Source organism: Rhamphochromis longiceps, linkage group LG12, assembly GCF_057381845.1.
Source record: "Rhamphochromis longiceps isolate RC_006_pf linkage group LG12, R_longiceps_female_GT1.1, whole genome shotgun sequence".
In the NCBI taxonomy this organism is placed as follows: domain Eukaryota; kingdom Metazoa; phylum Chordata; class Actinopteri; order Cichliformes; family Cichlidae; genus Rhamphochromis; species Rhamphochromis longiceps.
In genome coordinates this window covers 39,301,385-39,313,953 of record NC_140568.1, presented here as the reverse complement: position 1 = coordinate 39,313,953, position 12,569 = coordinate 39,301,385, and the positions used below count along the sequence as shown (strand labels likewise).

The 12,569-nt window shown below is 43.8% G+C and overlaps 1 protein-coding gene across 1 annotated transcript in view; it reads right to left on the bottom strand.

The window, feature by feature from the left end:
* srrm4 (serine/arginine repetitive matrix 4) overlaps positions 1 to 5,418 on the bottom strand; it is a 68,370-nt gene extending 62,952 nt beyond the window's left edge. Inside the window, exon 1 of the mRNA XM_085426285.1 lies at positions 4,580 to 5,418. Coding sequence (XP_085282411.1) covers positions 4,580 to 4,779 — 200 coding nt within the window. The 5' untranslated portion in view covers positions 4,780 to 5,418. The remainder of the gene's footprint in view (positions 1 to 4,579) is intronic.
* Between the last annotated feature and the right edge of the window lie 7,151 nt (positions 5,419 to 12,569).

Genomic DNA, 12,569 nt, shown 5'->3' with positions numbered 1-12,569 from the left:
TCCTGTGCTCTGAGTAATATGACACAGACACAGAGAGACCGCGTTAACACACACTGAAAAGATACTAGGAGAGGCAAGGACAGAGATACTGATGCGAGGAGAGGAAGACAAGTCGGGTAAAGATACTCTGCAATGAGGAGAGCGGAAGAACAGACACAGATGTACAACGGCAGACAAACCCCTCGTCCGTCACTAAATCATGTTTGTCATTCTCACAGAGAGAAGAAGAAAGAGAGTGATGCCTCGTCCCAAGGGGAGCTGTGACTGTTACTCCTTGATGTTTTCCAGACTCTACAGTATATCCTGTATTTATTCATGCTCCCTCTCTGAGCATTATTATTCCTGTATTTGCTTAAATGGGCGTGGATGCTGTAAGCATTCTTGCCATAGCAATTTAAATCTAAGACATTTTCTTTAGCAAATTGTGCAATTCCAACAGCCAGGAGGTGGACACGCAAACATGAAAAACTCTGAGAGGCTACAAGCCGTCAGACAATCACGTGCTATGAACAAACCGCCACTTAATCAAAACAATTTTGAAGAGAAAACAATGACAAACAATATAATTATAACCCGAACTGCCACTTTATTACAGACAACAGAACGAGCCCACATACTTTAACTCTGCATGTGAACTAGACCGGTGAATCTGTTGAACGAATATCAATTGTTATCTTGTTAATATGCCTGTATCAATCAGGTGTGCAAGAAATTACAGTGCTGGAATTACAAGCATATAAGTTTGTAAACTGCAGTCAGTTTGGTCTAATGATCACATCCAGCCACAGACCAACTTTTCATTTTGCAGTTAAATTGCAGTCCACACAATGGCAGAGGTAGACTTATCATATTTCACCAAATCTGGAAATGCAACCTATTGACAATGAGAAAATGTGCATTTTGTTTAAGGATTTGTATTACATTTAAGTGTTAAGTGTAATAAAACTGACCAGCAATGACACATTTTCTATTTTATGTGTTTTCCAGCTTCTTAAATTCATGGTATGGTTGTGTCATGACCAATCTGAGAGGTCAAAACCCAAGGATATGTAAATGCTACTGTTTTTCTGTCACTCAGAAACTACTGTTTCAGCCTTAGATGTAGATTTCAGACCACACCCGACCCCAGTATTAATGGCATAATAAAAACAAAACAAAACAAAAACACATTAAAGAAGCAGAAGAATTATTGAAGTATTTTAAAATCCAATATTTTGAGTTGTATTCAAACTTAAACTAAAGTTTTGAGGCTGCAGTTAGCTTGCATTGCATTCTGTTTAAAGGTGTTCCTGTTATTTTGTCCATCCTGCTGTACGTTCCCACCGGTGCTGTCAGAGTACAAGCCCCTCCAAACACCCTTTCTCTCTCTTTCTCGTTAAACCAGCATCTGCTGAGGTAAGAGGCCTGAAACCCCCAACCACACACGCATACACACAGACCCACACTTCACCCCCTCCCTTTCTTTGCAGTCTCTCAAGCTTGCCATCTGCCACAGAGTTGGACAAGACCCCACTAATATGGCAGCCACACGCACACACATACACACGCATTACGAGCTTCCACCCTTATTTCAAATCCTCACAACCGCTGAAAAAAACTGCAGGGACACACATGATCGCACACGTATACACACACTTGTGGTCACACGCTATACAACATTAAGTTAGGCATGCTGCATTTTTAATCAGAAGCCCCCACGAGCAACACAGCTTGCAGGGTCATAATGGTTTTGAGACAAACCCTACCCCACTGCATAGAGCTGGTGAACTCCTCCCCTCTTCTGTGTGACTGGCCTGGAGAAGAGGATAGAGGGAGGACAGAGGGACAACAGTGGACTCTAATTACTCCTCTGTGGCTATCTGGCTCCTCCAGCATTTTATTTCAGGAGTTACGGGAGACAGTGAGAGAGAAAGAGGCGAACAGAGAGGAAAGACTAGGATGCCACGAACAGACAGAGACTCGTGCCGATTGAACATGAGGCATCACCCTGTGGCTCTCCCTCAGTCTCTTCTCTTCTTTCCATCTCTGCTTGTTGTACATAATGCCCTCTCGTACTCACTGCAATTGTTCATCACCCCTCAGTTATCCACAGTGAATAATAATGTCTCCTCTTGGAGAGAAAGAGGCAGAGGAGCAAGCCTAAGGCAATGCATTCTGATGGTCTAAGCGTTCCCCAGTCACCCTGGGCAAAATCAACAGTGCGGTAGGAAGGGAGCTAGGATGTCCTGCATCCATATTCTCTGGGTGTTGCATTTGTTTGTTTTGTTTTTCTCATTATTTACAATCTGTATCACCCAAGCCAAACTGTAAATATACACAGAGACAGGGCGAGAGACAAACTCTGGACAACGGGGACGCTGCCGTTGTCTTTCACAAATAGACCCAGGCGAATTAGCAACATTATGTCTTCTCTGTGGGGACATTTGCTCTCGCCTGCCCCTGCCATGCCGCCATCATCATCACTGTCACCCGGACGGAGCCCGTGGAGGGGCAGAGCCACTTGAGGAAAGCTTCTTTCCTGGTGAAGCTAAAGTTGAATAGACAGCTGGGCCCCGCTCCAGAGTCTCCAGCTATTGCTTCTCCCCAAGACAAGAACTAACAGACTTAAAAACTCCTTTGTCCCACACGCCATCAAACTGTTTAACTCCTCTCTGGAGGGGAGAGGGAGGGGAAACAGGAGGACAAAGGAGGGGGGAACAACTAAGCTGTAGTGCCTCTTCACCTCACTGTACAATACCTTGTGCAATACTTTTTGTAAATAGTCAACAGTGCAATAGACTCAATACTTGAAATGTGCAATTCACTTGTATTTTTATTTTTTATTCCTATTTATTCTATTTATCCCCTTTGTATATTTTATTTATATTTGTCTCTGTATTTATATATGTGTGTGTGTGTGTGTGTGTGTGTGTATATATATATATATATATATATATATATATATATATATATATATATATATATATATATATATATATAACAATTCTGTAACTGTAACTTCGGTCGTTGCTGTGCTTTTTGGAAGTCGAATTTCCCAGAGGAACCCACCCGAGGGATTAATAAAGTTCTATCTTATCTTATCTTAAAAAGGCTGCTCAGTTCACAGCAGCCAGCCACAATACATTTCTTTCTTTCTTTCTTTTTATGAGAGCCCATTCAGTTTGCTTCTAATTTATTTTGCCAGGTTCCCCAAATAGACTTGAATCTGTCATCTGCACCAGGCTATGGTTGACTGACAGAAAAATTGTGACTACAATTATTTGGTTAGATTGCGGAGCTGGGGCACAGCGGAACAAATGCATATTTGATCACTTTCTTATAATAAAAAGTCTTTTTTTATCCATATCCTACAAGCCAATAAAATCTTTTATATCCAAGCCATATGCAGTATTACGGTCCTGCTGTAATAGAAGCCATTAAGGACACATTATTTGATTCACTGTGTCTTTCGCTTGCCTGTGCCAATGTAGGATGAAATGGGCCATTCTAATCCTCATTAACATAGCTAATTTCACATAAGAGAAAGTTGATAGTGGGTGTCAAAACCATTCAAAGGTCACCCAAGCAAGCTACACCATTTGACAGATAAGTATATCCATGTGCCCGTGGCTCTCTGTATGTATGTTTGAACATTTATTCCATTTGTACGTGCCGTTTCAGTTGAAGCAGGGTAACCTCCTCTGATACATTTGAGAAATAGGCAAAGCAGACAGAACAGTGCCTGATAACATGGATAAAACTGTCAAAGCTAGCAGATGATGGTTGATCATGCAGACAGGAGCAAGGATGGGACAAAAACAAGAGAGCAGAGATATGCAGGAAAAGGGCATCAGACATTCATCCTCCCCTGAAGGCCTTAAGTGCTACAGCTAACCTTTGGTCGAAGGGATGAAAAGGGGGAAGAAAATGTCTAACATGCTGCTCCTTTAACGGAGGCTCTGGCACAGCGCCATGTCACAGGGGGACGAAAGGACAAGTCTGACATTAAAAGCACAAAAAGTGCATTCACGTGACCTTTAAAGGGGTCAGATAATTGAACATCAAACTCTTCAGGCCAGCTGTGTTTGGCTGCGTGACACATGTGTCTGCATACATTAGTGGAGAAAGATCATCCAGATGGCTGGGTGATAAATCAATAACAAAGGCATGTTTGAGCTAGGCTCTTACACGACCTCTTTATTTGCTGATTTGCTGATGTACGGATCAAAAAAATGTCTTGGCAGGTGTAATTTCGCACACATGTTGATTACACAGCTTTTTCAGCTTTCTGTATTACACATTTATCTGTATCCTTACAACAAAAATAAATCCAGGTGCCAGGCGATTAATTAAATGTCTTTGACTTTTATATTTTTAAGGCATGCTCTTCTAGAGGAAACTGTATGAACTGGCACTTCTTGTATTTAGAAAAATATGTATATAAAATTAAAGGAAAGTGTGCATCAACTATATCAGCAATAGCTCCACAACCATGTGCTTACAAAGTTTAGGGTTAAAGAAAAATGAGAAGTTTGAGCAAGCGTCCACGTAAGCTGCTGAAGTAATATAGAAGTAAATACTGCAAACCGTAGATACTTACTCAGTCACTCTCCTACTGGCGGTGATGCTAGCCACAATGACACTCTCTGGTCTTGGGGTGGCCACAGCCTTGAAAGTCCCTTTCCAAAACTTCTCAAAGAGCTGCTTCTCTTCCAGCTGGAAGGTGGTAGTGCTTCCCTGAGATCCCAGGGACAGCGAGGCGCCACAGGGACCAAGCTGGAGTGAACGTGGGGGCTGCATTTCTGCTTCTTCGCTCCAAACTGAATCACCTTCAGTCACTCACCCGACAGTCTCCCTTCACTCTCATACAAACGTGCGCACACACGATACTGGTTGTTGCTCAGGAACTGTCCAAGTACTGAATCAAACCGAGCAGAGTGCAGCAGATGCTTTGCTCCGTCTTCTCTTCTCACAGCAGCAGGTCAATGTGTCAGCGCGTCTGTCTGCTCTTCACTCTTGAGCGGGAGCGTGCGGAGAAGGACAAAAGCTGACCCTCTCCAACTAGAGACCGGGTATTGTTCTCCCAGATGAGGAGGGGTAATGGAGATTGTGTTTCTCTCTCCGCCTCTCCTCTTCTGTCACATCTGCTGCTCTTTGGGATGGGGTCTGGGTTGGGTTTGGAAGCCAGAGCGCTCCTTTTTTTCCCTTTCGGCAGCTTCACACAAAATTAGGCATTCCTTGACAATAGATGGAGCATGCTTCAGTCGTGAGAAGTGAGAGACCTTGTGCTTTTCTTGCTGCTAGAGTGCAGCGTTTTAGTGTAGAGATAATTGTGCGCCCACGCGCACAGGCTGAGGGTTGAGCGGGTGTCGAGGCAAGTGTTGCGGCGTGTCTGAGGGCAGGCGTATCTGTAAGTTGGAGAGTGGGTATGCCAGAGTGTGTGAGTGAAAATCGAGTGAGAAGCTCAGCTGAGAGTGGGTTGTTTTGTGTCTCTCAGCATGTGACGTCAAAATTGGGGGCTGGACACTGAGTAAAGGGGACATCCTCCGTCATCCTCTCTCACTCCCTCGCTGTGGTACTCTCACTCTTCTAAACCCTTGATTAGATTCACTTTTCATTTTTTTTCTCTCTCGCTCCGTTTCTTTTAATCTTTCTGTCTCTCTGCTTGTATTTCTCCTTTCCTCTCTGTCTTCCCTCCATCTTCCTTTTCCCTGTGATTTCTATTAAATACATTTTGGGGGTTTTTAAACCTACAAGAACTAATCAGTTAGACCATAAACAGAAAATAAATCCAAAATTGTTCGTAAATAATTAAAAATGAATTATTAAGCTCATTTAGTATAGTTTTAGTCTTGGACTCCACCAGAGTAACTTTACAAATAATCCTAACGTATTTTATACTGAGCCTTGCTGTAGCCCCTGAGTTTACCCACTGTCAGCATTTGGTAAATGGCAAATAGACTGATATAAATATATAGAACAATTTTCTGTTCTAACTGAGCACTTAAAGCACTTTTTACCAAAAGCATGAATGTGTTTCTATAATCTTTTGTATTTTGAATATGTAATTACTGATATATCTACTAGTTTTTATTATGTTGCAAACAGTGTAAGTCTGTCTTTCTTATCCTCTTCCTTTGTGGGACACACACACACAGACACACACACACACACACACACACACACACACACACACACACACACACACACACACACACACACACACACACACACACAGACGATTGTCTCGTCAGTATCTTGGACAAAAGGCCGAGGTAATCAACATAATAAAAGGCCTGGCTCAGTGAGGACCAGCCAGAGCATGTGGCTGACACAAACTTCCCCTCGGGGGTTTAAGCTTTTTCCCTACCGTCACTTACCTCCTCCTCTCCTCTTTAGTCTACTTCTACACGACACAGAGCACAGAGGCACAACTCAACAACCCCCTCCCCAGCTCTCCCTTCTTTCTTCGCTCTTCTCTTCTCCACTCTGTCTCTAATGCTGCATATCATCTGCTGGTTGCCATTGCTGAGGACTCTGGAAATCTTCGAGGGGATTACAGACTACTACAGGGATGCCACCCTGTTTATGCTACAACAGAAAACTCAGTGTAATACTTTAAAGGATATATCCTATTTATAGACTTTTGGAATTGCTTGCAGACTTTAATGTGATAGAGCAAAGCTCACTCATGCACCAACAGCTTTTATGTACACAAATTTAACTTTTATTACTATGCTTTTTCCTCAATATTTTCAAATTTTTAGCAGTATATATATTTCCAAGGAATTTAAGATGGTGTTTACAACATTACTAAGATGTTTCATTTGAGCACATTAGACAAGGACTGATGGGGTTGTATAGTGGTAAGCAAGAGGGTCCTGGTTTGCACCTGCTGGCAATCTCGGGCTTTTTTGTGTGTTCCTTCTGTGTCTGTGTGGGGTCACTTTGGGTTCTCTAGTTTCCTCTTCTAGTCCGAAGACATGCATGTTAGGTTAAGTGGTGATTATAAATTTCGTTTGGGTGTGAATGTGAGTGTGTATGGTTGTCCATCTCTCTGCATCAGCCATGTGAGCCTGGTTCTGCCGGAAGTTTCTTCCTGTTAAAAGGAAGTTTTTACTTCTCACACACCATCCGCTCCGAGCTCCCTGACCTGCACTCAATCTACAGCAGGCGGTGCTGGACCAAGGCCAGGAAGATCGTGAAGGACCTCAGCCATCCCAACAACAGACTGTTCTCTCTGCTGAGGTCAGGAAAGCGATTCCGCTCCCTGAAGACCAACACAGAGAGACTGAGGAGGAGCTTCTTCCCGCAGGCGATACGGTCTCTCAATCACACCACCACACAGTACTGACCCACACATATGGTTCTTACACACACACTGGACTTTCTGGACTTTGTTTTTGCACAACACTGGTCACTATATTCTTCATTTCCAGTTAATACTTGTACAGCTGCTGTTATTGTGTATATATTTATTTATATTTAGATTTCTTCATACATTCTTATATAGTTCTATATTGTGTATTGTGTATTTTGTTGTACAGTTATTTTATTTTCAACTTTAATTTATATATTTTATCTTATTCTTTCCCAGTTAAATTTGCCCTTCATTCTAATTTGTGTTGTACAGTTATTTCATTTTTAACCTTAATTTATATTCTATTCCTTCCTAGTTAAATTTACCCTTTTTAATTTTTCATATTTATTTCCTATCTTATTCATAGCCTTTTCCTTTTTTGTTTTCTTTAGGTCACGAGCAGTTGTCCAAGCATTTCACTACATATCGTACTGTGTATGACTGTGTACGTGACAAATAAAATTTGAATTTGAATTTGAATTTTGAATTGAGAGACTGCCATCCTACTGATCTATCCCTGTTATGACTGGTGGGATAGGCCCCAAACATCCTAAAATGAATAAGTGCTTATATATACGCAAATTGTAAATAAATTGTACAGTTCTTATTCCATGACGCATGACAAAACTGAAATAAATACAGAAAAATAGCCCTTTTGTGTTCCCTTTTGAACTTTACTGTGGAAGATTTTATATTTATAATATAAAGAATTTGGTAAGGTTTCTTTGCAGACAGGCTTAATTGTCCAAAGTTAACTTTGCATTTTAGAGTTTCAATAGTTCACTAGATATCTATTTACTCTTCTCTTTGGATACCACTTCATTTGAAAATCTAGGTGTCAAATCCATTCACACAGCTGATTTCAGATTCCAAATTAATCTGCTCTGCTTGCCTCTAACAAGGTGTTTCGCTCTAAGCTGTGAACAAGATGTCATAAACACAAGTTTTGTCTCGCTGTGCTGACTACATTGTCGTGTGAGCCTTCCATCTTTTCTCTGATCAAGAGTTGTAGGCATAGGTGGGAAATAATATCCCTGCCTCCTAATAGGTATGCACAAAGACACGGTGCTGTACCTCGTCTGGATTAATAATGCATATATTAGCTGATAACACAAAACCTTGATGTATAACAACGTCAGAGACTTAATGATAAGTGGCTGCTTCATCAGTGTGCTTTGCATAACGATGGAGCAGAGGCACTCTCAAATCAAACCAGAGGGCACAGACAAGCAGGTACAGCAAAACATAGAATATGTTTCATTTATGGTCGGGAATATCAAACAGCTGTTTCTGCCGTAAGATGATGTTAAGGTTATATTGGAGGGCTGTGCCGAGGGCAGAAGGTTGGGTTTCCTCCTGCAGAGTGTTTTTATGAAGTGCTTTTGCTAGCAGTGGTTTTATATGAAAAGCTCAGCTGAAGGACACTAAGCTGTTGCAGAAAAAGTCATTAATTTGTGTAAAGACAATAATTTCATGCTTTAGCCTTGATGTTATAAAGGAATGAAGTGATAATAATTGATTTTAAAATGTTACATGACATCGCATACATCTAAGAGACTTTGTACAATGCTGTGCTTAGTGCATTTATGCTCAACCATCAACATAACATCAAAAATGAAATAATTACAATTATTTAGCTTTTCTTTGCATCTAGCTTTTCAACAACATCTAGCTTCTTGTCATCTCTTTAAGCCTTTTAAAAAAGGCAGCTGAACAATCATCTGTAATTTTCTGGGTTAGTTGATACACAACCGGAGCTAAACAAAAAGTGAATCCACTCAAAGTAAAGCACATACTATTTGAGTTTTTCAAAAGAAGCCGAGGGAATACTTGAAAACTTATTGGTGAGGCTGAATGGTTTTCAGATTTCAAGCTGACAGTAATTGCAGTTGTTAGAATAGATGAATTCATCTTTTTTAAGTCAAAAAGAAACAGGCACGACAAATTGCTCGCAAATGCAACATTACTTTTTCTTTATCAATAACAATCAAGCTTTCTTTTTGTGGCACTTCTGCATGAAGTGAAAAAAAAAACAGAAGCAAAGATTCACCTTTTATTTCAAAGCCTCGGCCATATTTTCTTTTCACAGCATTGTTCTGTTTCTCCATCTTCAATTTCAGCATGCACACCTCCACATTACTTCAAGAGAAATCAAGTACTGGTATTATCTGGGGATGGGCTGTCACCACAGCACTCAGAACAGAGCCTACTTTTAAAAAAAAAGGTTTTCAGGAGACATCACTGTATTGCATTTTTCATTTACTGTCACTGCTTTAATTTGCTTTGGTTTTAGTCACACAGACCTAGAGGCATGTCAGAAACCTACTGGCAACTACCAGTCACTAGGGAAAAATGTGCATTCCCTCACTGGTTGACAAGTGTTGGCAGTTGCTTGGTTAAAATGGTCGCAGGGAAGTATGAGGGATGTCAGAACAGGGTTTGTTATTAAAAGTAAATTGAACACTCATTGGTCTAAAATAAAACTAAATGACTAAACAATCCGTGAAAATACAACTGAGAAACCTACCAATTGCTAATGGGACAGTAACAGAAATTTTCATTAAATTTATCAAATAGAAATCAAAATTGTATTATATGTATTCATCTTTGGTTATAATTTAAAAAAAAAATCTTTACCATAGACATCATATAAACTAAATGCCCTAAGACTAAGTGTAAGTGCACACCGAATAACTCGTTTGTAACATCTTTCTGAACTTATATTTAAAAAAGCATTATAGTTGTAGATGGAAGTTTGAACACAGGCAGCCTGACAACTTACAAGGGCTGTTGCACAGCGATAGCATTTTTACATTGGTGCAGTGGTTTCAACATGGGGATCAGGTTCACAGTGCAGCCACTTCAGGTGGGAAAGGGACAACCAGGTGAAGAACAGTCTGATCGAAAAAGTCCAACAAAGACTGTTCTCCCTAAGGAAGTTGAAGCAAGCACAGTTCTTTTTTTTTTTTTTTTTTTTAATAAATAGGACAGGGGGAATGAATGAGAGAAAGAGGGGGAGAGAAAGAAAGAAAACCAAAGGGGAGAAGAGACGGTGAGAAGGGGGGGGAAGAGAGGGAAAAAAAAAAAAAAAAGAACTCCTGGGTCACCTGTATGGAGAAAAAAAAACAAACAAACAAAAAAAACAAACAGAGGAGACAGCAAACAACAAAGAGTAACATAATAATAGAGAAAACAAAGCACCATCACAATAAACTAGCTAGTCATAGATATCAATATTTACTAAATAATAAACGATATTGTGCAGCACGCAAGATAGACAGCGCACAGTGTGCTTTGAGGCAGCAGCCAAGAAAGCTTTAGTCCGCGTCTGTGAATACCCATGTGTGCATACCTGTGTGGATCAGCATGCTTGCATTCCAAAGGTTTCTCCATGTAATGATCTGCTAGGGAGTGTGGGGGGGCCACAGCCCCGTCCTCCAGGGTGTGAAGCGGGTATGGAGGAGATCAAAACTCCAGACATCCAGAGGCCCCCAGAACACAAGAGACCATGGAAGACCAACAGAGGGGCAGCCGCGCCACTGTTCCAGTAAGAGCTGAGGAGAGTCCCAGATGAGGGCTCGCCCAGCAGCCGCGGAGCAGAAGTCAGGGGGAGTTGCAGTGACGCGCCCGTGAGCTCCGCCGGCCCCCAGCTGTGCCTGAGTGACCGAGCCCCAGGCCGAGAGGCCGGGGGCACCCCACCTCCAAAGGGGCCCGAGCGAGCCCCAGGCCCCAGGCCCCGACAAGCGGCCGCCAAGGAGTGAGCCGGTGTGTACCCGGACGCCCACCCCCAGACACAAAGAACCACCAACACACCGACACCTGAGGGAGTCCGCCACCGGCAGGGGAAGTGGTGGTGGGTGGAGATAGGCCTCCAAACCTTGGAGGGCCTGAGGTGTCCCCAGAGAGGTGGCGTCTGATACCCAACCTGACATATAGACACAGACATACAGGCACACACAGACACAAACATCCATTCCCACCCTCATGCTCTCATATGCACTCACTCCACACTCAACCAACGTGGAGACAGACATAAAGAGACGCTGTACACACAATCACACTCCCCAAGCGTACTCTACAAACCGGGTCTAGGTACCCTTGCCCCTGGAGGGGGGAATTGCACCCAGACCCAGGTGGTGTTACCCTTTTCCCTGCGGTGGGGAGAGGCAGACCACCCCAACTCCGCAGCAGCAGGGAGGCCCCACACCCCAGACCGCAGTCGGACGGCCAACTCCTCCTACTAGCCCTCCCGCTCCAGCAGGCCGCAGAGAATGGGGGTGGGAGAAGACTCCAAACCTCCCTCCACCCGCTCATTGTAGTGTTGATGCATATGTGTTCTAAGGTGCAATTAAAACCCAGGAGGGCATGGAGCTACCTGCCAAGGAGCAGCAGGTAAGCGCATAGTCCCTCCTGCTAGCCCTCAATGACTAAGTGTATTTAAAATTGAGAGGTGGGCAACGACGTCAGGGGTGAGGTATACACCCTGATGGTGATTTGGACTCCGTGATTGTGCCCACCCCCAAGATCCTATATGTATGTGTAATGAGAGTGTGAATAATGTGAATGTCTAAGTTGTGGGATAAAATTGAGGCAGAGGCAGCCAGAAGGGGACAGGGGGGGGGGGGGGGGGTAGCCTCCTCTGCACCCTGGTGACATACCCCCACTCCAAGGCCCTGCATGTGTGGGTGGTTGTGGAGGAGCGGGAAGAGGGAGGCAGCCGGAGATGGGGAGGGAAGGAAGGGAGGGGCAGGTAACCCCTCCCTGGGGCCAGCTCCCCCGCTGACCCCAGTAGGCACTCCCACCCTCCGCGACCCGCCAGGGAAGGGGGGCCCAGGCCCATCAGACCGGGGCCCAGTGCAGTAGCGCCCCCCGGCTCCACAGAGCCCTGGACAGTCCACCCAACCCCACCACAGAGAAAACTGCACCCACCCCACCATCCACACATCTTCCAGACTACATAAGACGGTAAACGCCCAGGCTGAGATCTTCCTCCACCTCTCCTGTATCTCCCCCTCCTGCAGAGAGTTCCTGAAGAGAAGAAAGCTCCTGCAAGATGTGACCATCCCCCCCACCAGTTGAAGAGCCCCCCAGGCGGCTCGACGCACCGGCGGCACCCTGCTCCAGGGCCGGGCCCCCATGTACCCACCCGCCCACAACCCCGGCAACACACCAACCAGGACCCAAGCCCCCGAGGCCCGGCCCGGGCCCCAGCCCAGAGACGGAGCGCCCC